Consider the following 27,667-nt stretch of genomic DNA (forward strand, 5'->3'; position numbering starts at 1 on the left):
GTATGACACTGCTTCATTAGAAGCATTATAACTGATAAAAAATAAAGGAGATGGGATCCCAAATACAGGTTACAGTAGGAAAAAAAAATAGCTGAGATGAATTCTTTACTTAAGTCCCAAGACTTGAACAGAATGCAAAGTGCAGCGATTATATTCAAATACGAAGAATGCTGTTATTCTGATTTCAGAGATAAGTGGAAATATTTTGAGAAGCAATAGTTCAACTAAACTGTATTTTAGCCATATCTAAAATGGGGAGTCTTAGACTTGCCTACTACAAAACAGCCAGGAATTAAACAATTAAAATTAAAGGTATTTGCTCTTGTTATGTCTACTGTATGCTGCTGTGGAATTTAAGAAATACAACATCCTGTCTAACACCTTATCATTAATAATAGCTATTATAAAGACATGATGACGTTCTCTCTGAGTCCAGGAGGAACAACTGCCCAAGTGACTTAAGGGACACTTCATTTTACCTCAAAGACCTGTAGAGCTGAGCTCTTCAATACCTGTGGTGAGTATCAGTGATTAATACAGACTTTAAAAATAATAGAGAACAGAGAAGCAGTGAATCTTTCCCAGGTGATATACTGCAATTTCCTCTGGGGTTATTGGAAGAAGGAACTTAAACAGTTATTCTTCATCTTTAAAAACAATCAGAAAAAATACAGTTCTTAAAGACAAAGGTTGATGGGAAGGTTGTTGGTCTATAAATGAAAGCTATTCCTTATATAATTTTATAACATATAGAAAATGCTGTCAGGAAAACAATATGACAATCTTCACAAGTTATGGGGATACAAAGTCAAAAAAGACCAAAATGATTTTCAGCTAAGGTTAAGCTCACATTCAAAATTACTACAACAGGTATCTCTGATTGGATTTTGATTTTAAAACCACTTCATTGTACACTAAAACAGGTGTACATGAGCAATTAACTTGAATTTGGCTTTTAAGTACTAGCAGAAAACTCCATGACCAATGTAACATGCCACTTGAAGCAAGGAGGAAGGTATTTTTCAGTATTTTTTACCTACTTTTTTAACTACTTAAAAATTACTATTTTTTAACTACTTAAAAAAAAGACTTGTTCCAAGAAGTTCAGGATGTAACAGCCAGATCATAATTCTCTGTGTTTGGAACTGGTAGAGATGGTAATTTAATTCTGTTTAAGTCAAAGCAAAAACTAATACTGTGAATCTTCCCAGAAGCATGCAGACTTTGATTTCAAATCATATCCCATAAGAACTACACCAAAATTTGTGACAAGGAAAAAATGGAGCAGAAGATGGAATGAGTGTGAAGAAAGAAAAGGGAAACACAATTTTGTTGTGCAGCTCTTAGAAGCAGAGAAACAGATAAACAAAATCTTGAGAGAAATACCAAAAAAAAAAAAAAAAAAAAAAAAAAGGACAGTCAGCAGCTGGACAAGAAAATTATGTAAACATTATGCTGGATAGACCAAGCAATGAAATGTCAAGGACTTCGCAAGAGAACAGGGAAATGAAGGCATGGAATACACTAGAAATTATACTTCTGCAGTTCAGAGGACATTTTGCATTACAGAAATAAAAATGAAGCTCTATCAGGAACCAAAGAACACCTGGGTATTAGAGAAAACACAAAAGCACAATGTTATACAACAACAACAAATATGTAAGCCCACACAAAACCCCAAGCAACTTAATTAGAGAGAACAGGGCTGACCCACAGTCCTAGTTTCTTTCACATATTCAGCCAACAAACTGCTGAGAATTCCAGCAGCCAGAATTGACAGTGACATTTTCAGTCAATGAGAATCTATTTTACTCTTCCTCCCACAACACAAATGAATAGTAGTGCTAATGAAATTCCATTCCTATTATAAATTGAATAACACAAGCCCACATTTATCCCTTCCAGCAAAACCTGCCTTTTAACAAACTTGTACTATTCTGCAATACCCTGTGGTCACAAAATAAAATGCCACTCTCTCCCACACCTCCCTTCTTCCAATTAATTTGACTTTAGTGGACCCAGATAAAATTATTTCTACTCTATTTTACATCTACAGTTTTAGATTAATCATATTAAAAAAATTAATTTTAGTCACAGACTTTAATGCACTCTAGTTATTTATTTCACCTTTGATCAAATGTTTCTGACTGATGATGGACTTCTAATTCACTACACCAAGGTAAACTTGCTTTAAAAAAAATCCAAAAGACACCAGTTACCATTGCTGTGTTCTTCAAAAAGCCTAGGAGTCACATTATATGCAGAAATTAGCAAAAAGTTTACATAATAGTTGATTGGATTTGGGACCAAGATGCAAAATGTAATCTGTTCATATTACTATTCAGGGGAAAAAAAAATGAGGAAAAAGTATTCAATTTTTTTTAAATGAGTTTCCTCAGAAAGGCTAAATAACCATTCCCTCTTTAATTGTGGGATACTAGGAAAGAAGGTCTTTGTGTCTCTTGATTAGAAGTGTACATAGAAATAATTCCACGTTTCTTTCAGGCAAAAAGCAATAGTTTTAACATTCAGCAAACAGGTAAGAAAAATGAGTAAATACCAGTGTTATGCTGTAAACTGTTTTCACAAGTTAAGCAGGGTGTGATCAGCTTGCAAAGTTAAGACGACACTAAACACACCAGGTGATCCAGTCGTACCTTCTCCTCTAAGTTGCGTTACACAGAAAAAGAGAAAGCTAAAGCTTTCCCATCTAAGCTGAGCTGTAATGGGGCCAATTAGCCACTTACAAGCACAAACAATTCCATGGCACGCGTGTCTGCTGCGCAAATTCCACTGCAAGCAAAGGCATTTTTCTCGTAGTCTCTAGTTTGCACATAACTCCTTCCATCCCCCCAAAATTATGCACCCCATTGAGTACAGTCAGTAATTTGCTCAGCCTGAAAGTCTGCAGACATGGCCCATCTCCTAACAAGCTCTCCCAAATCTATATCTGCTGACATTAAGGACAATAAATGCAGCATATCAGCTTCAAAAAAAAAAAAAATATCATTTTTGGTAATTATCTTCTTTCAACATAGCTGCAATACAACCTGAATGGGACAAGTATAACAAGCATCAGTATTCTTCGTAAAAACAAACAGCTTTTCTAGCCACTTTGTGAATTAGCCCAGATCTGTATTATTTCATCCCCTGCTTCCACAATCATCCAGACACACGCTTTAAAGAAGAATGTTCCAAACTCCTTTCTAGAGTTTGACTTCATTCCAACATCAAGTACCACTGCCCCTAAAACAGCTTCTCCTGCTCTTGATTTTCTTCTGCTCTTCCCCTCCTCTTCCCCCTGAAACCAATAGCTAAGTTCACCATGAAAAAGCTCGAGAAATTGTGTGACAGCAGTCAGCCAAAACAAGAAATAAGTCAATGAAGAAGTTGTATATGTATTTCCACCTGCTGGCAGAAAGCGTGTACACAGCAGCAGCATGCTCTTACAGTAGTTTAAGTGTGTAATAAATTCAATAAATCAGGGGAGTTCTTCTTGGTTCAAAAATGAACACAAAGTAGCATTTATCCTACAGTCTCACTGGCAGGCAAAGATTATTATAGAAAGACCACTTACAATAAGACTGTATACCTCCAGATTCCGGATCCTAATATTAGTCTCACTGATGTTAATAAATTTAATTAATAACTGAGTGCCACCAACACACATGGCAGCTTCCCAAAACTATGACCAATAAACTCAGATTGCTACAAATAGAAACTAGGTATGAGTGTGTTAATCAGGTCCAATGCTCAACAAAAGTATTTTTTGGATGATGTTTATTTGAGGTCAACAAGTGCTCTAAGCTAGGACTCACAGGTGGGATTCACCACTTACCAGTAGTACAGCATCGTAACAGGAAACCAAATGGTTTCATTTCTTCAGAACTGATTGTTAGAAAGCATGATAAAGTCAACAATACTAAGTCGTAAGAGGCCTTTTACAAAATACCACAGTTATGTCAAACAAGCCTCTACTGTCTATAAATAGGAAGGGTGAATTAATCTCTGTTCACCACTATATCAACAATTTGAATACTTCCAACTGCAACAACCTTATTTCCTCCCCCTTAGGGATTATTCTGTGCTGTGCATTCCAGGATTTCACCTGGTACCACTTCTAACAGTTCAGATTCATAGTTTATCATCTGTGGGTTTTACCAAGTATATTGCATGTGAGTAGAATGCTCAGGTCCCAGACAGCAGTGTGAACTAAACATTTCATGGAACGGGAGAAATGGTTTGAGTTCTCTTGACTGGACGATTGTTCTAGAGCCACTAGTTAGCAAACTAGCAGTCTACACTCCTTTCACAAAGCCTATCTGAAATGCTAAAGCCTGTGCTTTCTTTCCCTCCTGACCCTGATGATGTGTGTGACAAGGCTGTTTTCAAACATATTGCCAAACTTAGATCTGGAAAAAAAAATAAAAATAAATAATATTTTTTTTTAAAAGTTCTTGAAAGATACACTGCTGTATTACCACATGCTGGAAAGCATCTAGCCTTGGTGCTGCCCTCTGCATCTCTAAACGCAGAGATCCATGTGCAATGACCAAAGCAATTCTAAACTTCCTGCAAGAATTCTGAAAACTTTATCTTGGTCACCATTTAGAGCATTAAATCTTTATGTCAAAATAACATTCCGTACACCTATATAGTAAAACTTGAAAAAGATACTTGCTAATATTTTCACAGATGCCTAGCACTAACAGAAGAAATTCTTACAACATTGAATGGATTTGGAACAAAGCACTTAAGTGTTATGAATTTAATCTTCTGTCTCGCAGCTCAGTGAGGTATCAATTCTGATTCTCTACAACTGCCTTAAGTGGAAGTAACATTTCAGGAAAGCCAACCACACAGTAGGCTACAATTTAATTAAATGGAAGAACATGCCGAAGGTAATTACAATGGAAGAATATGCTAATGATCATTTTAAAGACATCAATGTCTCCACATCCCTAAACAAAAATGCCTGGGACCCATCACTGCAATGGTAAATAGCAGTTGCAAGGAACAAAGAATTTTTATTGACATGGGTGATGATAAAGCTGCAACAATTACTGGAATTCCAGTCAGGAAGGAGAGGAGGAACAAGCAATGCTTTCAGCTTCTGAGACACATCAGGGTGTATTTCCCTTTTGTTTCTGATTACACTGTTTCAGGGAAACAGTCCCTGCCAGAATCCCTGTCCCTCAGCAGACAAGGCATCTCCAGAGTTGTTCAAGCATAACCCTCCAGATTCAGCTTTAAAACTAAAAGGCAAGGTTGATTGTTAAATTTTGAAAATAGACCTTAAAATACCTGCATGGTAACGTCAATAGCATGAAACTATTAAAGTCATCAACTTTTCAAAGGAAGGAGGATCACTTAAGCTGTACAAGGGAAGAAAGTCTAGCAAAATTCTATCTTGAACTAGTTCCTACTATGAAGTTGACAAGTCAGTTTTGGATGACTTGTTCCAGGAACATTCCTGTTAAAATCAAAAATGTATACACCAGATATAGCTTTAAGGGGAAAAAAAAAGGGGGGGGAGCAATGACTAATCAATGTTTAACTTAAAGGCTGTTTTCTACAAAATAATTTGTAAGTATTTAAAACAGAAAAATGGTACTAGAATTACAAGAAATCAGGACAGTAGCAAAGGCAAATAAAATTGCCTGTCCTCTATCATGAAGTATAGGTTTTAATACCCAAAGAAAAAAATTAAGAACAGTTCCCACAGCATGGTGCAGGTGTTGCAAAATGGCTGCGTTTCAATCATATCTGTATCGGTTCTGGAATTTCAAGTTAATTGAAGAAGATATGTCTCTAAGGGGGGCAAGGTAAAGAACAGCTATTTTCCAAATAAGGCATTTCTAGAATAATTCTTTATATTTATTTGTCAGTTCTTTTCATCTACATTTCCTTTATCTACTTGGAAGGGGCTTTCATGGAGCTAAATAAAAAGAGGAAATTAATCTAACATTTATGCCTTACTGATTCTATTAGATGTTGCTGTAAGAAATGTAAATCAAGAGATTGGGTCTTTAAGTTTTATTCACTGTAGTTTTAATAGAGCATGCCAATATTACTACAGTATTACCAGAGATGTTTCCAACAGCACTGAATGAATACTAAGAAGGCCTACCATGACTCTTGCTATGGAAGCAAAGATTAAATCCTAAACTTTTAATCTCCCAACTGGATCCACATGGGGAAATCCACTGTGGCTTCAGGGAATACGCCTGCAAAAGGTATCACGGAGGAATTAAACTGTTTAACCACAATGGAAGCACTCACACTTATCGTAAGGATCAGAAGTTGCATGTTTGTTTTCGATAATTATGTGTGCACAGATGTAGGACTTTTTGGCAGATGCACATTCATATGTTTCCATATGCATAGAGTGACTACAGATTATTAGTCTCTGGGTCCAGAAAAGCATACAAATTCTGAATACAAATGCATTTTAGATGATGCAAGTTTTCTCTGAGCCACAAAGCATGAAGTAAGAGGGCACATTATGAAGTATCATACAGATCTCGGTACATGGAAGCCCACTCTTAAGGCTAACCTTACCCATGCAATTCAGTGAAACTATTTCACAAAGACAAGTACTTTTGCAAGACATTTGCTAATAAGCAGTGCAGATATACCACTTCAAGAAATCAATTAACTATACCCTACTAAAAATAAATAAATAAAAAATCCCGCTCATCCTCTCTGTGTCACTGGGTCCCAGCCATGGCAGCTCCCTGCATTAAGTGCGGCATCACACCAACTTTAGAGAAGGCATACTTAAATACCCAAGCATCCTCTCTACATAGATACATCAGCTCAAAATTCAGGCCTCATACAGGCTAACAGGACTTCAGCTCTAAAGATGTCTGGACCCCAGATCTGGATCATTATTAAACTGTTCCAGGTCATAAGCAGCATGAAGGCAAATTTCTCATGTTTTCAAACAAGTAACCATTTTTAATTAGGAACTATAAAGTGATTCCAAATTATGCTATTGCAAGTACATGAGATTAAATCTGTGTATGTTGTAGATAAGAATTGAACTGGTCTTCTTCAATCCACTCAACAACACCAAAAGCACTAGAATCATGGATAACAATGAAGGCAAAATTAGGACTCATCCACAAATCTAGAAGGCTTGTATGATCATTAGCAAGATAATCACTTAAGAGTTAAATTCTCAAGCATACAACCCAGAGTAAATCAGACTTGGTTCATAAGTCACATCATGCAGAGACAATGGTAAAAGTTTTAATTCACGATAAATAAACGTGGTGTCCGATAAAATAGATAAAAACAATTTCCAAGAGCTACATAGGAAATCACTAATTAATGTCTACGTATAATACATACGACATGAAGGGGAAATTCCTTTCTAAAATTACTTAGTGAATACTTGTTTATACTGCAATGTTTGTAAGTCAAAATGCTATCCTGGGGTCGTTATCTTGCACTTCCGTTATGCAGCTAACAATCTGACACACCCAAGACCATTTTATAATAAATGTAACTACATACAATTTTCAAAAAATTAACTTGTTAGCTAAGAAAGAAATATCAAGCACATTAAACAGGAGTTTGATTAATCTAGAGCAATGCATCAATTAAACGAGATTAATTCATACTTTGTGGTTATCCCAGGAAAGATTATAATAAACACAAAATAAGCAGACATTAATCTGCAAGCAGTGAGTTAGAGAAAAAAACAACAACAACAAACAAACTGGATCATAAAGACCCAAATGTTTACAATAGATAAAAAGCACACATTCTGGATGGCCCGGAAAGTCTGAAATCTGGCAATCTAGAAGTCAATTCCATTTGGCACATTACAATCAAAACTGTCCATTTCAATCCTACAACTGCAGTACTGGAAATATCTTTATAGTATTCCTTTCTGAAAATGCAGTTATCATTAATGTTTTACACATCATTCCTTTTTCAGACATTTTTTTTCTGCTAATAACACTCCTTTCATAAACAAACAGTATAATAGTCACTTAGATTTCATGTAGCTCTACTATAACAGACTGTTATAATCCATTTTAGAGAAAAGGGGAAAAGTCTTCACATTTAGACGGTATAATGTTACTCCCACTGAAAGCCACACACATTCTATTGCTGACCTCAGTGGGAGTAAGAGCAGTTCCAAATGGTTCCAGCTTTTCAGACTTTCCACCAGGATGTCCATGGTTTGAGAAAAATGCAATTCTATTTTATCATTATGAGCCATGAACCAATAACTACTTAAAATAAGTCTAAAATATAAGTGAGCAGTCTGAGCCTGTGAGTCACATTTGCAAAGGAACTAACCAGCATTCTCCAGGGCTGATGAGCAATAAAATGAAAGCATCATCATTCTGAAAACATATGGCACTTCTGATTAAGGGTGACGTATTCTTTAAAATGAGTACAGAGTACACCTCACCTCTGACACAAGCAGATCAGTCTTAGTCACAAACTCTGTAAAAAGTATATTTGCTAATGCTAGCACAATTATTACTCTTTCTTCAGTGTAGAAAGAACAGGAACATTTTCAAAGTTAGGTATTCCATAGTTCACAAATATGCTACAAAATAATAATGGGTTGCTCACGAATCCACACAAATCATCTAATTTGATTGTCAATGGATAGAGCCTGCTACTTTTTTCTAATTTTGAACAAACAGCAAGACTGTTTGGTAAAAGGAAAGCTCTATAGTTACAGTTCCAATTATATTATTCCCTTTCATCCCTGCAGTTATTTTCCTTTTTTCAAAATACTTCAAATTTCACCTCAGAATGTCTGTTACAGTAGAAAACCTCCTAAGAAGTCTCCTACCTTTCCTAGGAAGTCTCCTACCTTTTCCCTCTCCTATCTTTTTACCGTTTGGAATATTAGGAGCCAGCAACTTTCAGTATCTCTTGTAATGTGCTAACTCTATTCCTATCTTTCAACCAAAATTCTACTTCCCCCAAAACAAAGATAAAAAGAGAATATTACAATAAATTAGGTTATATAATTAAGGCTTTGAAAATTTTGAATTATTAAATCAATTTTATTCATTTAGCAAGTACATCTGTCTTGTGCTTTTAGTAAATTTGAAGACTTATTTTTTCTGATTATGTTCCTTTACCCCGATGTTTTTTCCTTGTGTAAGAAAACTTACTGTTTGGTTATCTCAGGAGCGGCTTCCCAAGTCATCAGAAGTCATATAAATTAATAAATTACTTGGTCTTTGACTGTACTGTTCTGTCAATTGCCCTTCACTTAAACCAAGCAAGGCAGCAGAAGGGTCAAGCGCTGCAGAAAGCCATATATCCCACTGCCAAGTAGATAGCCATTGAATTTGTACCTGTGTTAAATTCATGTGCCACAAATTCCAAGGTGAATCATATTCCTTCAGAGTTCTAATAAGCTGTAGATTCTTTGACTCCAGAAGCCAGAAACCTTTATATTCCAAGTAAAAATAACTAGCATCTGCCCTACTACACAGATAGTTCAGTAAACACCCTCAGATGAAGTCTGATGGTACAACTGGACACAAAGCTGAGAGTGGCTGAGAAGAAGCAGTTAAAAGGTTGGAAGCCAGTTTCTCTCTTCTCTGAAAAGTAGGACAGCAGCAGAAGAAAACATTTTGAAAAGGTCCATTTACAACATTTTGGAGGCTTTATTACAGTTACTTTACATACAGTTAACTGTTCTGCATTTTTATTACACAGACAATTGTTTTTGTATGGTAGTTTGCTATTCCAAGCAGACTATTTCAAACTCTTGCATATCTTAGCCATGCTCAGTTCAAAGGCCCTACTGTCTGAGAAAGGCCACTGAAGACTATTACTAAAAAATGAATGAGTCTTTCATCGCTTTATTGTTGGCTGAAGAATAACAATTATGAGACTATCTGGAATAGTAAAGAGCAAGGAGGATTAATTTAGTAGACATTTTGTCTTCTGGACTTTTCAGCCATAAATAAATGCAGATAATAAAATAAAAATTTTATGTAATGAAATTTTGACTCTTACCACCCTTTCAGTAGAGTCGTTAGGCCCCTTCCCTTGTTCATAAAGCAGAACTCAAAGTTATGGATATCCCTGAAAAACATAAGAATTGTATCAAATTCTGAACAGAAATTCTGTAACTAAGTGACTATTAGCTTGTTAACCTGCACAAGGGAATATCTAAGTAGCTCTGTAACCCAAACACTTGCCAAACCTGCACTGCTATCCCTAGTTCAAAACATCTAAGGCAAGACTTCGATAAGCCTCAAAAGGTGCGGCTTCTTGAAGGTTAAACTCATGGCAAAAATTACTTTTCTAGTTCAACTGCTCTATATGGACAAGATTCTGCTGAAATCTCTGGCTCACAACATCATTCAAGACTACGATAACAAGAAGCAAAATAGCTAAAATGGTACACCCTACCTCTTTGCTTAAACAAAGTTATTCTGGATAATATGCCTTCTTTCAATAACCTAACACTTCTGTTACAGGTAAATTGAAAACCAAAATGACTCTTAATAGCCAGAATCCATTTGTTTGTAGAATATTAGATGAGTCATGTATTAGCCACAAAATAATTAATGTAATACATAAAAACAAAATTGTTTTGTAAAAAGAGACATTAATTAAAATAAATAAATAAATAAATAAATGCCTGCATCTCAGTATCATAGAATTCCATATTGGGCAAGATGCAAATAGAAAAGTGTGTGTGTGTGTGTGTCTGTGTCTGTGTGTGTGTGTGTAAAAGTATGCGTATACTCTTGCACATCTACATATCTGTGCAATATATAAATATATATATGCCCAAGAATAGCTGTGTCACTGCAGTGCCAAAGCACCACCAGGTCTTTCTACTGTTGGCTAGGCAGGATTTGTAGGACTGTCATATTGACATTTAGAGCATCCCTTAACAGCAGTGACTGGAGATCAGTATCACAAATAGCTACTCCTTTTCTTCCCCCAGTCCTCAGAGAAGACTGGTCACATCCAAGGCTGAACCCACTAACAACAGCAACAGACAACTAACACTCGGGCCCATACATAAGGTAGGAGCACTCAATTGGACAAACAGCTTTTTATAACACAGAAGCTTATTAATTCTTTTAAGAGACCTAGAAATCACCAACCAAACTATCTGCAGACTGTGGTTATGAAGAAAGACTTTATGCTCCCCCCATTCGTGTAAAGCAGTCAGCATTTGGCTACCTTACAAAGCCCAGGTAGTCTCCATGTGTTCTTTCACCTTCCAAATTAAATTTTATTTATCATTTCATAATTTACAAGTTTCAAGGCAACACTTTCTCTTAAGACAACAATTACAGTGCCTCTAGGGCAACACTTGATGAAAATTTATCTAATTAGTAAACAGGATGCTTTACTTATCCTCAACTCTGATCAGTAAAATGCTTTTAAGTACTGCAGAACAAAGGAGAAACCCCATCACAAACATGAAACATACTACCAAGTAGAGCACGTACGCAGAAATTCAGCTTGTCACAAAACAAAATTTCATTAAAGGGGTCATGATGTTCCAGAAGCAGCACAGAGAGATGGCAGAGTTGGAAGAAACGTGTAGAACCAGTACAAATCCAACCTCAGGCAAGAATTTTCCCCTGAAGCTTCCCTTTCGTTAGCAATCCAAACTTCACCTGCTGACCCATTCAATCTGGATGTCAGAAGCAAAATTTTGCTATTTTTGCCCTATATACACATATTCTTTTGTCTTAACCAAAAATAAATAAAAACAGAAACACTATTAAACAACTATTAGTGGGGCAACGTAACAGTTTAAAACAAACAAAAAAGCCAAGATTTACTTGGTTAAATTTTAAAACATTGCAACAAATCCTAAACTGGCCCTTCTAAAATTGTTGACAGTCCTGTATGTCACGTTTAAAAGCTCCTACTGCTAAAAAGTGAAAAATTATGGCCTTTAAAAAAAATCACCATTAAGAATCTCACTGATGAAGAAAAACAAAAGCTGACTGGCAAGCTATTTTAATTAATGCTTTTGCCATAAAAATCCAGATGTCACTTAAGTTACAAATCTGGGTGCTCTGCTACCTACAAATGCCTGTAGCACCTAAGATTTCAGGAAGAAGTTATAATTACATAGAGAGATGCGTTATATATATCTACTACTTTTTCTCTTCTTTGAGAAACATAGCTCAAAAAAGTATGTTCCACATACTGGTAATTTTCGTCTGATTAAAAAGGAACCACTATTGAGCATTCAACTCATGGGAAGAGAAATTCAACTGTATGATGTGTACACTGTAAAAAGAACAGACTGTTGCAATTCTTCACATGGACAGTCACCTGCTGTTAAAACAAACTCCTAACCTTTTGGAATTACTTAAAATGGCAAGGGGTGTGGATGTAATGTGATTTTGAACACCTTTGTGCAATGGAGCTGAGCAAAACACTAGACATGTCAAGCAAACGAATGCAATGCAAGGGAACAAGCCTTCCAGCTTTCACTTATGCCCTTATTACAAAAGTTTAGTCTGCCAAACTCCAGGTCCCAAACATCTCAACTTATCAGGAATCAAGCCAGCATGGAAACTACAAAAGCAGTAAGTGTGGAACCGTGTTCTGAACTTGCCAGGTAAGTACCATAGCTTAACATACACCACTAAGGAGGGGAAAAACAATCATGAAAAAAGAGCACTTGATCTGGTGGCCTATCAAGAGCTTATTGAAACTTCTTTTTGCCAGATCAGTTACCAAGAACCAGTGAGTGTACACCCTGGCTGCAGTAAGGACTATCTCAGAAAGCCTCTTTTGAATATTTATAAGACCCACCGTATCAGCAATTCCAAACAAAGGGTGAAGGTCTCTTAAAGAACAGCTCTAGGCATCATGCAGACAGTTCTGACTGGAACCTTATGCTGAACCAATGCTGGCTGACAAGGGCATGACCTTCTATTTATGCTGAAAATGATGACTTGGTTCCAAAATTGTTTCATTTTGCTTCCACAGATTTAACGGCTCAGGCTTTGTCCCCATGAGATGAGTAAAACATGCTTGTTACATAACCTGGTCCCACAGGTACAGGATTTTAAACAGAAGCTAAGCACCTTTATTTTAATATTTACAAGCATGTCCTCAAGGTGCTTTAATGCAGACCAGTTGTGGAGATGAAATCCAAGCTGAGCCCTCAAGTCCCAGGAGCGTGCCACAGTCCCACATTCTCTACAGGAGGACTGCACTGCCAGAAGTTAAGAGATGGTAACACTAAAAACATCAACAAGAAGCAGTATTTCTGTTCAGCACTCACTGCTCAATACACCATCACAGCAATTCCAAGGCTCTTCAAAAATGTGCATAAATGAAAGGAAATACTTTGTTTTGTTTATACACTCTAACAGACAAGATGATTATGGATTATTTTAGCAAATTCTTTCAGCTTGTCCAAAATATTTACTTCCCATTGTTTTCATCTTCCTAGTTACAGACATGCCAATGTCAGACAATATCTGTTACAATCAACTTGAATTTACTATTCCTAGCATCTGTCCTGAGTCTAGCCAATAAAGTAACGCTGAACAAGAAAAGGGGATGAGAGGAAGAATGGAATCAAAATACCGCAGAGATAAGCAGGCAGTTATTTCTTACTCTGAATGCAATAACAAGAGCTCTAGAGACCAAAATGTTCCAGCTGAGCTAACTATGGCTTCCTGCTGCTGTTACTAACATGGTATTGTAGAAAAGTAATTGCAAATATTACTCACAAAGTAGAAAATACCCTATAGAAACAAAGAAAATTATGGAAGAAACATGCATCTCCTTGTAAAGCCAAAGCTCATTACAAGATTATGTTCAACATGCTTTGAATCTACCTGTATAAAATGACAGTGGAAGCCTCTACATTTAAATAAACCTTTTAAAATTCTTTATCTCACTAAAAGTTTGAGCTTCAGTGGATTTAACCATGTTGGCTGATTTTTATTTTTTTTAAAAAAGTTAATTCTATTTAGTCTGGTCTGCCAGACTCAGCCTCTGCACTTGAATGGATGATGCCACTTCTCCTTACGTGGGAGAGAACTTTCCTACATTTTTAAACCACGGGAGACAGCAGCTTTAGACCATAACTGGAGTTTCATAAATGCAGATGCTAACGGTACCCACAGAACTGCAGCCATACTCCAGCTTCACCACACAGCTCTGTTCATCCAGCTCTGCCTTCACACCCCTTGCCCATGCTCAGAGAATAAGTGATGGGTTACACCCGCTGGTTAGAAATGTAAAGGGAGATGGTCTTGCACCCCTGAAACTGCTTCCTGGACTTCCTGCCTCTTGCAGCAACAGGATCCTTGTAACTTTGTTTCCTCTTGTAGCAAATAAATAATTTGAAGGATATTCAATTATTAAATGCCTTATTTTGACAGAATCATAGAATGGTTGAGTTTGGAAGGGATCTCTGGAGATCATCTAGTCCAATCCCCCTCCTAAAAGACGAGTCAATCTAAGCAAGTTACTCACAATCTTTTCCAGTCAGGTTTTGAAAATCTCGAAGGATGTAATCTCCACAACTGCTCTGGGCAACTTGCTCCAATGTTTGATTCATCCTTAAAGTAATTTCTTTTTCTTCTCACTTTTTGATTGAAATAAGACTCTCCACTTGGTATCTACCAGCATATTAGGCTGTGCTGCCTGTTGCAGGATTCTGTACTGGTGGGAGCTACTTAAATCAATGAGCTCTGAAAATGACAATGGGATGTATAACCATGAATTTTATTGAACATGCCTGCATGCATTAGTAATGACACAGTATGGCCTCTGGGTCCAATAATGCAGAGAGAGCTGGATTCCTTCATCTTCCAATGACTGCTCTAAATTCCCATGTCAGACAAGGACACACAAAACAATACATTTTTTCTCTCCTGGATATTACACTTGCTTTGAACCAGTTGGATTTTATCCCCTGATTGTACGTCTGGTATGTTTCTTTCCATTTCATAATGTCAAAAACATTTTAAATACTTAATTTATAATGAAGAATCTACTATTTACATGCCTTGCCTCCAAAAATACAAGCAAGTAATCATTCTGAGGTGGAACTGGGAGAAACCTGTATCACCTTAAAGATCTTGAAATTTCTATCAGAAATCAGTCATTTGATTTCATGCGAAATGAGAAGAATGCACAAGTTGGGTGGTGGTTTTTTTTTATTATTAGAAAAGTCTCAAGTGACATTTGCTGTAAGAAGGACAACCCTAACAGGCAGTGAAATGTCAAACGTTTCCCAAGGAAGAGTCAATTCTATTCATGACTCTCCTCCTCTTAAAACACTGTAATTTAGGTGCATTCAGTCAAACTACACCTGAGTGAAGACGAGAGAAATAAATAGCTGGTAGTTAAACACAAATACTAAAACTCTGTAATTGTTACATCTGTACATAATTCCTTTCTTATTTTATATTCATTAGAAGAAAATGCCTTGAGAGATTTCTTTTCCCCATTAGAATTCGCCAGCTTGCTGTAAATATTTTATATCTGTGCAGCTCCTAGAGTCACTAAATAATCTATCTTGTACTTTAAAATAAGGAATCCTACTTCAGGGTCTCTAAAAACAAACAAAAAACCAGCCACTTTCATTCTGGGCTCCTCACACAATGTGTGCACCTACAATTTGTATCTATATTGTAGGATCCTCCTGATTAGATTGCATTTCTTCGAGTCAGAAAAAAAACAGTGACAGTCTAAGCCTTACAGTTCTTTGAAAGATGTTCTAGTAGGTCAAATCGTGTGTATATAAGGGCTTCGTGATCCATTTGACACAAGTAAGATAAGGTTGGTCAACGTTTCAGATGCCCTCAGTAATGAAAATCAAAGCAATGGATATTGATTCCATTCACATCAATCTCAAAACGATAAATAAAAGTATGCTCTTTCTATAGCAGTCTCACCCATACATGCAGATATATTTAATAAATCTACAGATAGCAGAAAGCTCTGATTTAAATCAGACAGTATGTGAAAACTTATTTTATTAACTGAGCTACTATACAGACAGTAAAGCTGCTGAGATCTCTACATCACTCATACTCATCAATTTAACCAAAGTCAGAAACCCTTGGAAGATCAGGACTTTTCCTACAGATTACAGCTCAAACTTTGACTACTTCTGAAACAATAGCTCTGTTCTTTAACAGATACCTGTATTAATGTTTTGATGCTCATACAACACCAATATAAAATGTTGGTTTACTGCTTCCAAAGAAAGAAAAAACAAAAACTAAAAAAATGTCTCCTCTGTGCAACCAGCAGCTTTCCCCTAGACTTCAACCTCTTTTCACAAGAAATAGTTTGTATTTATTCTGCAGTTCTCATTAGTCTTTCCCCTCTTTTGTGGTACCACAACAAACTACGTATTTCTTTTTTTTTTTTAGGCCTCTGAATGACTAAAAAGCTAGCTTTCTCTCAAAGGCCCAGCTTGCTGCATCAGTGGAACCATGCAGTACAACCACATACACACTAAATTTCTAGCCTACAGCTTATTTTTCCCAACTACGCTATTGCAACAGACACACCTGCATTTGGCACCTGTATGCTCATTCACCACAGGGATCAGTAGCCAATTTGTTTAATAAAGTAAAACACAGCACTTTCAAAATGCAGTGGTAGATACTCATTATTCTACAGGTAGAAAGCCTATAGCACAAAAGCCAAAACCAATAAAAAGCTAATACATGGTTTTATTTATGCATTAAATTGCCTATTGACAATTGTTCTCATTCTCTCGGTCCAACTAATGCCCCACTCCTGATGGAGAAATCACTTTCTCTGTTTCCATTTCCTGGCTAGTATGCTAGCATTCCCTATTACATAAATCCCTCCCTCTTTTTTATGGCCCTGAAATGGTGAGTGTTACTGAGGTCAATATGAGAGAGGCTTCTAGTAAACTAGAAATGTCACACAACACTGAGTAGTATACTCTGTCTTGGCTAAAGCTTAGTTATTCTATTTGAGTATCTGTTGGGATGTTCCCTATCTAAAGCATTGCTTTATCTCTTGTGCCTGGTTCTTTATAGAAGCCCCTTCATTATGTCTGACAGAAGAAGCAACGAAACACAGCGTACATCAGAGACGCAAAACGATTTCCCTTGAAATACGCATACATTTTTAGTAAACTTACAGACTTTTAAAGTCTGTAGACCTAGCATGGATTTCTTCAGCAAAAGGAAAAAAAAAAAATATTAAACAGCTACCTAAGTGGGAGAGCTGTATGTGAAAAAGGACAACATAATAATAATATGTAACAGTGAACTATATTCTGAAGGAGGAGGAAGTTATTAATACCAGGGTATATGACAAAAGAAGAACTACAACTGGATTTCAGCATGGTACTCTGAAGATCCATAATAGAAAAAGACCGACTAGGCATATATTTGTACTGTAACTACCTGAAAGCGGACTGCCCGTTTTATGAGCAGAGAATAAGAGTTTGGACTATTTAGTCCAGCACAACAATGGCTGAAAGGAGATAGAACCACTCTCATTAAATACATTAAGCATGCAATTCTCAGGCAGAGAGAGGAGTCACTGGAGCACAAAACCAAATCAATAAGAACTAGCTAAATAAAATAAATAAATTGAAGTATGGATAAATTTTTAACCATCAGAATGATGAGTAATGGGAAGCAGATATTACATGGAAGGTGCTGAAAAGGCAGAGGAGCAGGATTGTCCAGGCTCAGAGGGAAGCCCACAAGCTAAACTTTAGCAAAATCATTTGCTTAACTCTACAGCTCAGGCTTCTACGATGACAAATGAATGCTGTAACATACTTGCAGTTTAGAGATCATTCTTTTAGATGTTAGCTGCTATGTATTACTTTATTCTCCTAAAACACTAAAGCCAGGCACTTGGCTGAAGACATGCAGAGGGAGTTATAGCATCTATACAAATTCATACTTGTAAGAGGAGATACTAATTTCCCTATGCGTAAGAAAGAGCATAGAGTAAGAAAGTGCTAAACTCAGCCTACTGTCTCAGAGCTATGAGGTTCAGAGGTGCAGCTGACTCAAGAACCACGACATATGCTATGGTAAGGACTATATTACCAAAACAAGTATTATGCAGTTCATCATGATCTGATGTCCCAGGATCTGTATCTGTAGTCTCTGCCATTATTGCACTTAAATATCAAGAATTAGGGTCCTTGGAAATGAAAACAGAAAAGAGACAAGTGAAATAAGTTATTCTAATATCAGCAGAAGGGAAAATGTGATCGAAGGAGACAGTTGATTGCTATAAAACATTCCAGCTTGAAGCAGATTTTGTATGCTATATGGACAAATCATGCAGAGGATGGACCAGATTATCTAGTGTCTTTACTGTATGATTTAACTTCTAACTTGTTTCCTGAAACTTTAGTTCAAAAGCTTTTCCACTCTGTGCCATACTTCCATAAGATTCAGTACAACAAGAAGCTTTTGCATCTTTTTTTTGACATTAATAAATAATGTGGTGAGTTCAACAACTGAAGTTCAATCTGTGTAAATTAGTGTTAAATCCTTCAAGTCTCAATGCAGAAAATGAGCTAAGAAGTTACAGAATCTATATAGCTTTGGTTTCCAGAAAAACGATATTTCTTTACATTGCCCCTCTGCCTTGGTTATATCCTTCATACATTTCAGAACATTTATCCTGAGAAACTTTCAAGTTCCTCCTCCTCCTCTGTGGCACAAAGAGATGGCTTTTACTTTTTTTTTATATTCAGACAGAGAATGTGAAGCAAATCTCTCACTTAAGACATTAAAAGATTTAATCCGAAAGAAAGGGAGAAAATACAAGGTCAAAATAATATGGGAAAGTAAAACATCCCGTAGGACAAGGCTTAAAAACATTCACTGTTCTATCAGCAAACGTTAGGGTTACCACCATCGCTACCCTCCTACAGAGAGGGAAATGAGAAGAATTTGCTAAATATAGATAGAACTGTTTGGAAGGATGTCTATCCTTACTAGCACATTCATCTATTTAACTGTGGGAAGTACAGCCCGCTACACAGCCTGAGGGAAGTGTAGATATTCAATATTCTCCAAATTATACAATCTAAACTGAGACTGGATTTAATTTCACAGTTTACAATTGTATAAGTGGAAACTTTTTGAAACTCTTCAGTTTTAATTACCTCTGAATTTCTTCAGTCAGATTTGGGAATGTTCTAAATGCTTTCAAAACTGAGTGCATTTTAAACAAACATGCTGAAAAAGGCCATGGGATTCTCGTAATCACTTTATGGCCTGAATTCTTCCAAATCTTAAAAATTTCGGTAGCTAACGAGGTATCACAGAAATAGACAAATATATTTGGACACAGAAAATCCTCTAGAATAAGCAAAGTAAAAATCAGGTTTTATGCTAAAAGCTCTTTATAATCTGGTAGTCCGAGGAATCTGACATTTTTCTCAAACTGATTTGTGTGTTTTTTAAATAATTCTGCTAACCCAATCCTTTAAATATACTTATCAATACATCTTACCAAATCAACCTATCTTTATTTGAAAACAAAAGCTGAAACATCCCCATAAGCCTAAAAGAAACAAGGAAATTCATACCTTTGGAAGGATTCCAATACCTAATTCCCTAGTTTCAATGACAGTATTGTAAAGGAATGCAATGGAATTTAACAGGGACTGGGCATCCCTTTAAGAATCTGGGCCTAAATTCCAAAGGGACCACTGGAAACTCCTTGGCCAAGGCATCATCTTATCTATAAATCACAGAAAGGTTCTCATATAGTCCTTCTACTCAGAATTCATTCACTACAGACCTTCCTTCAAATGAAATCTAAACAAGCCAGGCTGCAAACCTCATCAGATCTCTGCACCTTGTCAATTGAAGGTCCAGCACAGTTCAAGAAATTTCTCAGTGTCTCCTCATGAGGTCTCAGAAAGAGTACAATGGTAACTGTTCAGAAATTTAAAACTTTGCATTCGGAAGAGAGTAAATATGTTCAAACATCCCTTGGAAAACAAAATCCTCCATTATTTCTTGAGCATCTAAACACAATTACTTGCCTAGCACTGAGAAGAGACTAACTTTTATACACTGAATAATATTTAATGTTTGTTAACTCTCACTTTCAAAAACCACTGCTAGCAACACATAACAACTTTGTCATTGGGATGCATGTTAGACAAGTAACGTTAGACCTTCCCAGACAGCTAATTAATATAACAAATTCTGTTAAACATCAGTTCTTTAATCCCATAAAAATAAAGTTTCTGAAATTCAGCTATCATAGTTTCTCTGCTCCAAAACAGTGAAAAATGTGTTGTGGTGTCATGAATCAAAGGAGGCAGTTATTCCCTTGGACAGACAGATAAACATGGGATGGAATTCAGAAACCCCACCATCAACACAGTGAGTAGTTTGTAAAAGCTGAAGATTCCATTTATCACCTACATGAACATGCCAGCATGAAAAACTGGTTAAAAAAAAAAAAAAAAAAAAAGTTAATGTGGCAAATACTCTTCCAAAAAATAGCCCCATTTTTGTATAGGACAAAATATAGGCACAAAATATGTTCTCAAGAACTAGCGGGTTAACTCACGAATACTACCCTAGAGAAATCGTCTGGAGAACCATTCTGTCTGGAATTCAATTTTTTCTTACTTTGGGATTCTTCTGTCAGCATCAAGCAACAAAACAAAGTATACAATATACTATTACATAAAAAGAATGTAATAACTTTAATTTGGTTAGACTTAGCTCAAGCATAGTATGGACGTGTTTCACTTAACTAATCCTGTGCTGAGCTCTTTAGTACTGAGTCTTTAACATTTAAAGAACACAGACCAGCTCTTTTATACTTTGATTCTACAGCCTACAGTTTTGTTATAATACCGTGAAACTGAAGACAGGTAATAAATAAAATCTAGAAGTTAGCCAAGAATTAGGATTTTATTTAATAATCTGAAGGACAGAAAACTTGAAGACATTCATATTTCTCTAAGTTACACTGAGATGCTCCTGTTGACAAACTGCAGATATATTTGGATATGAAGATGGTAACACCATCAGAATAGAAGGCTGCGCATCTAGACAGCTAGTATGTGCAATACGTGCAAATTTGAGTTTTTCTGTCTGACATTCAAATGAAGATTTAGAGTACATATCAATCTGCATGAGCAATTGAATTTGAAGCTTTATATAGACTTCACATGTCAAGATTATTAGCAATACATAGTTAAAGTTTTCTCATCATGCTTAAAACCTTCCAGAGATTTTATTTAATATAAATACACAGTAATTTTCCCTTGGACTCATGGCTAATTATCTGATCAACAAAATAGACATATATGTCCAGGAATCTAGGTATTATTTTCAAGGAATATTGTTAGTCCCAAATTCCTACTCAAATTATACCCAAATTCCTACCTTCTGTTTAATTTCACTGATTTTAGCCTTAGAAAAGAAAATCAGAGGATAGCATCAATCTTTTAAAATATGCTTCTCAGTTAGCAAGAGACAGAAATATGTATCATTATTAAGAGAAAATTACATTCCAGTTTAAGGAGGGAACTGGAGTGAAGGTTACTGTTACTGATAAAGAATTTCTACCAAGACTTCAAACTTATGGATTAGACAATTCAATAAGCTTCCACTGCCACATCACATTAAAAACAAGGTCTTACCTACACATCTACATACTGCCCCAGGAGAGGAAACGTGGTTTTTTACTTCCATTAACTTTCAGCCTGCAGTAGGGAAGTGCCTTGGTCCTGAATCAGAACCCATAGGAATTTAGCAAGTGCTATTTCTGCTTCTAGTAAAATCTTCGATATGTAATTTACATCTTGATATGTCATCATTTCTTGGTATTTAACTTAGTAACAGCTTCTCTGAAATAGAGATTTTATTACATAAATTATGGAAGTAGCAGGCTGGGGGTAGTGAAGACAGCATAAATTCCTGAATCAATACAAAATATGTCGCTGGTAGTAGTTGTTATTCTATGCAGGTGTCTTATTGATCACAGTTATAATGGTCTCACTTCAACTGCTGTCAATAACTCACTAGTTGTATTGTCACACTGAATTAAAGAAGTACCAGACTAAAAGTATGCGGAGAAGTTACACCAACATGGCTTGACCCAGTCCGTGGTGCAAAGAAGCAGAACACCGTCAGTTTAAGTTAGGATTCATGTTTGACACTTCAGCTGACATTACATTGATAAAATAAAGTCAAATGTGATATTTGTTCAGGTGGAAGAAGAGATTGTTTCTTAAACATAATGGCAAAATCTTAAATTTAGAGCTACTACATATGATAAAACTAATCTTTTAATACTTTGGGACCATTATTGGGTACACTTACTGACACGGGAAACTGAATTTAAGTTTTATGGGGAGTTATTGTCATTTTACTGATCAACATGAATGAAACTCTCCTGCATCAGACTAAGAGCTATACCAGGAACGTTAAATTATTCTGCCTAGTTTTTGTTTGTTTGTTTGTTTTTTAGAGTTCGTTTCTAAATCAAAACTTGACAGGAACATATAATAGCAGAATAGTAACTGTAAGCCAAAGACTTGCAAAGCAGTGAAAAGTTAAATATAGATGTTATTATGAAGTGTTTCTTACAATTGCTATGTTAGCATATATGAGCATTTTTCTTTTAAATACTTCCGAGATGACAAATAGCAAAACAAAGGCGCTCGCTGTCATTGACTGATTTACTGAAATGGAGAAACAGATCCAGGCATGAGGCAAAAGATTTCCTACTTCCAGCAATCTGATCTCTATGCTATTTTAACCCATTGCAAAGGATCAACAAGATGTTAGTAGGATTGTATCTCAAAAACCGGAGTATCACTACCAGTGTCTATACAAATTGTTCTGTACCCATTCTAGAGAAGCATGGCAACATTAAATAAAATTTGCATTTCCTTGAAAAAGCACTATTTTAAAGAAACACTGTCTAAAAGAGACACTATATATTTCTGATATATCTCTTGTTGATACTTGAGGGATTCTCCTTAACAAACGCAATACGTATGCTAAGTCATGATCATGCCAACCTTTTTCTCCATACACATTCTTGTCGAAGGCTACCCTCTCTTTACCCAAAAAAAGCAAAATAGAATCAGAAACTCTAGTGGTAGTAAGCTTACTGATCCTACTGAATTGCTGTGAGTGATGTTAGTACACATTACAAGAAACTCAACGAATCAACAGAATTCTTGCAAAGTTCTGACAACTGCACAAAAAGGCCAAACTAAATATTTCCCTTCAATCTCATACAATTAACCTCATAGGTGAGGTGTATGAACAATTGTCTAAAAAAAATAAAAAATAAAAATAAATCCCACACTCAACCCATCAGTGAGTAATACCCACCATGTAATAGTTGTTAAAAGTTTTGATGTATACATGCCAAGAAAAGCATTCATGTCACCTCACTTTCAGCACCAGACACGCGTGTTTAAGTTAGGATGCTAATTTCCATATACTATCCATATTTGCTACTCAGAAGAGAGGGAGGGAAAGTCTCCTTCAAGGTGCCAGTTATAACACTTCATTTAGACTCTTAGATTGAATCAACTTCTAGAAAAGTCTGTCTGTCTCTATTCAGTTTTCATCTGCAGACAGAAGTAGCACATCTCAGACTCTCCTCCCCAGAGACAGTCCACACTTTATGAACTATATTTGAAGTCATTCTGCAATCCACCTTGCTCTGGGGAATCTCTGTAACCTTTGCTACTCCACATACTGATAAATGATTATGAATTTTTAATTTAAAATCTGCAAAAATAGGTTTACCCAATATCACTACACTCATTCAGCTCTCTCAAAAGTCATTTAGTTAATCATCAAGCAGTCAATCCAGCAGACATGGACACTGTTGAGTAGAGAACATTGCAATTCTGTCTCTCAGCCATAGGAATAATCCAGTGAAAGTCTATGTGGTCTCTTCTGTCGCTGAGCTGAGAGGTACTTACTTAGCATTTTGTCACTACACAAATTAAATATGCAACGTTTAAGGTAACAAGGAGGTCCCATGGAGGAACTATACTGCTTATGCTTCCAGCTCACGGGTAGAAATTACACCACCAGAGCAGATGAAAAGCAGGCAATTAAATTTCCAGCAATCACAGAATTGTAGGGGTTGGAAGGAACCTCGAGAGATCATCGGCTCCAACCCCCAAATGGTAGCTCCAGTTTCACTAACTCTGCATTAAAACAAATGTAGATCAATTAAGACTTTGTACAGTGACAAGTTCTGTACCAAACAAACAAAAAAAAAAAGTTTTTTTCTAAACTTTTTTTAATTTTTGCTATCATAAAAGCAAAGAGGTAAATGTGATACAAAGCCCAGGTCCTGATTTTTCTGGTCAGTACATGCAAATTAAGCTACTGCTCTGCACCTCAAAGTCAATGTCAACTGTACCTGTATGAATCCTTAGAACGATTGCTTCATTGAGTAACTCAAAATATATCCAACAGAGAATGGGAATCTTAAGGCCAATCCCCTGAGAAGTCCATTCTCTAGAGTGCCTGTGCAAAAGAAGCACTGACACCTAATTCTATACAACCACATTACTAAATCCTGAAAAAAAGCATAAGGAAAAAAACTACTTTGGGTTTACCATAAGTACACACTGGCAGGACTGTCACTAAACTGATTTACTTACTTTTTCCCCTCTCACTTGCAATGTTTAAGCTGTAACTCTTCAGTAATGTATTTGAGAAGACACTAAATGCTTCACAACTCTTAAATAAACCGTAAGTAGCTAAACAGTAATTGTTCTGGAGGACAAAAGCCCGTTGGCAAGACACTAGACTTCAAGCTTCCAATAGCTTATGATAGCAATAAGAAGGCAAACAAAATAAATAATAAAAATAAAATTGTGAAAGATACCTTGACAGCGTCCTTTTAATCTTCAGCAAACTTGAGATGTCATGTAAGCACTGAAGCAGCAAAGAGAAGATCCTGCTTAGATAGCAAAATCTCAATTTCTCCCTGACCCACAAATCATAAACTAATAGATTAGTGGTGTACTGGCATACATCCACACTGTAGCTCATGGAAATCCTATTGCAGCTTCTGAAACAAAATCTAAGTCCACTGAGATGCAGGAAAACCTTAACTAGAAACAACTTCAACTGAAGCATGCACAGAAGATTTTGACACTGCAGTCAAGTACCTTAGAGAACAAAGACTGCAAACTGTCCAAAAACGCCATCCTACCTGTAGAGATAAAGCATACTGCAAATGTTCAGAAACACAGAAAAGCCTTCCCAGGGCAATATAAACTGGAAGTGAAGCACAGTAACATAATCCACTCCACATGTTCCTAGCTGATCTTAGTAGCTTGTAATACTGCCACCGGTAGCGTGACCAGAGTTAGCTTCTTGTTACAGACACCAACACTCAAAACAGTCTGCTATAACCAAAGACTGCCATCACTGATGACAAGATTTCTGCCATGACTGTTCATGATTACTGATTTCTGTGAAATTCTACAAAACACGGTACTATCACTAAGTAGTAAGGATGTTCTGTACAGGCAGCACAATGTTTTCCTTTTGAAAAACATTTTGCTAACCCGATATCATGTAAGTATTTCCAATCCTTTCCAATACTGATTTCTCCACAGCTTTCATGTCATTGTAGTAATAGCTCTAGTTTCATGGTTCCATTTTTTCTATACTATTATTTTACATCCTAAATGCAGTTTTATTTATTTTTAGAAGTGAACTAGTATCTTAAAGAGTGCTAAATTTTTAAGATGAGAGATTTACTTTTCATCACAGCAGTTTCGAAAGGGGAATACAATCTCTTCAGGTTTCCCAAATGTGCTTTGCTTAGTTTTTAAAATGGCAGAACCATTTCTTGTGCTGGAAATCGTTTCTTCCACACATCAACACAGTTCTGAGATCTCCAAGACTGGAATGAATGTGAGGACTTATCTATCAGCATCTAGATGACAACAAACCTCTCTCAACAGCCAACAAACAGATGTTGGAAGAAAATTACTTTCGTGGGCTACTTGGATTGAAATCTGTGATCTAAATACAACAGCTTTAGTCTTTCTAAATATATTCAATTACTCAACTTTGCTCATTGTAATTAATATCAGCTGATTACAGAGGATTAAGACATGCAGTATCAGACCAAGAGATCCTTCAAAGAGGTATTCAGGGAGATGGAGAACTGCACATGTTCAGGCTCACAGGTTCATTCCCCAGTGTACTGTTCCTAGTAAGCATTTTCTAGATTGTACAAGAAGTCTGCACTTGAGAAAACACAGATTGAGGTATCTACAGAAGTACACACTGACTTTGGTTTCCCAGGTTAACTCCTCAGAAGGCCCAATTTTGAAAGATATGATTAAACAAATCACTTTGACTTCATTGTGGTGAGCCTCTTAAAGCCAACTTTAGATGGCTTTTATTTGCCATCAGTGACTTTTTCGTCGATTTTATGTAGATTGGATTACAAAACTACAATTCTACAGCAATATAAGAAGGTATAAAAACAGTATCATTTTTTACAGAATTGGATAAAATAAAATAAATAAAGCCAAGGGTATAATGGTCCCTTGCTTAGTTAAGATTCACTATTTTCAGAAAGGGGACATTTGTTTCAATAGAGGCACGCTCCCATTAATGACACCTATTGTAAGAAGATGTATTCATTCATGTTCTTTGAAGGAAGGAGTAGTGACTAGATATGAGCTTCAACAGCTAAATCAAAGTGTTCTCTAAAAGAGATTAAAATATTTTAAAATATCATACATATATTCCTAGTGAGTTTCTTAAACATTTTTTGTTCCCAAGCTTTACTGATGTTCCAGAGAGGCACGCGTTTTGATGGGTCAAAATGTCAAAGTATTCTGAAACCCAATGGCAGTCAATGAATCTAATGAGGACTCTAAAATGACTTTTTTCTTATGTACTGCATGTAAGTTAACGATGAATAATAGATGCTGTCCACTTACTATTAAATGATTAGCCATGTGTATACACCAAAAATGCTACTTCTTGAAAACGTGACTGCTAGAAGCCTGGCTTCCAGCCTTTCTAAAGATTGGCTCTTGCTTAATTGAGCAGCCTGTTCTTCCAGCACTGTAGAAAAAGAGGCATAAGATGAATGAGATTCACTAGAATTAGGCAACTTATTTGGCTTGCATTCTACTTAAAATGAATGTGACCTAAGCTAATGCAGAAGGTCTAGACCCCCTAGAACCTCAGCACAGAGAACCAAAAATAGCTTTACAGCTTATTTTGGATTGCATATCAAATGCAAGGGTAGAAGCAAAAAGAACTAATAGGGAACAAAAAAAATCCCTTTTTTCAGATATTGAGATATGTAGCTAACTTTTATGCTTCAACACACACGTAGATCATATACAATCTGGAATTTAAGAGTATACTTTAAGTAATCTCTCGGTTCTTATTTTAATGTTTTAGCAGTATCATGGCTTTATGCCCTTTTCTAAATAAAATGTTTATGAAGTTACATGTACATCCTAAGTATTTTGCATTATAGAAAGAACACTTTTTCTAAAAACTCAGGGATTTTAATAGTTTTTTTAAAAAATGCAGTTCTACGTGACTCATATGAAGTCAAAGGACCTTACTGAATCCAGCACATTAGATAATTTTTTTTCCTGTCCATAACGGTGTAAACTGGAGTTGGCCTTTTTCCTCCTTCTTCT

General features: G+C 36.1%; 1 protein-coding gene across 14 annotated transcripts in view; it reads right to left on the reverse strand.

The window, feature by feature from the left end:
• ARVCF (ARVCF delta catenin family member) overlaps positions 1-27,667 on the reverse strand; it is a 271,699-nt gene that overhangs the window by 241,262 nt on the left and 2,770 nt on the right. For 10 of the 14 annotated variants that reach the window (XM_035340262.1, XM_035340263.1, XM_035340269.1 and 7 more), the window contains one exon: positions 10,009-10,077. The exons of 3 other annotated variants lie outside the window; for them this stretch is intronic. Coding sequence is in view for 1 of the 11 variants with exons in the window: in XM_035340275.1 (XP_035196166.1) it covers positions 6,131-6,133 (3 nt within the window). In the remaining 10 variants the exon portion in view is untranslated. Of the gene's footprint in view, positions 1-6,130; positions 6,155-10,008; positions 10,078-27,667 lie in introns of those variants that run through there. One more of the 14 variants, XM_035340275.1, reaches the window with a different exon arrangement.

This window comes from Oxyura jamaicensis, chromosome 15 (genome assembly GCF_011077185.1).
Source record: "Oxyura jamaicensis isolate SHBP4307 breed ruddy duck chromosome 15, BPBGC_Ojam_1.0, whole genome shotgun sequence".
NCBI classification, from domain to species: domain Eukaryota; kingdom Metazoa; phylum Chordata; class Aves; order Anseriformes; family Anatidae; genus Oxyura; species Oxyura jamaicensis.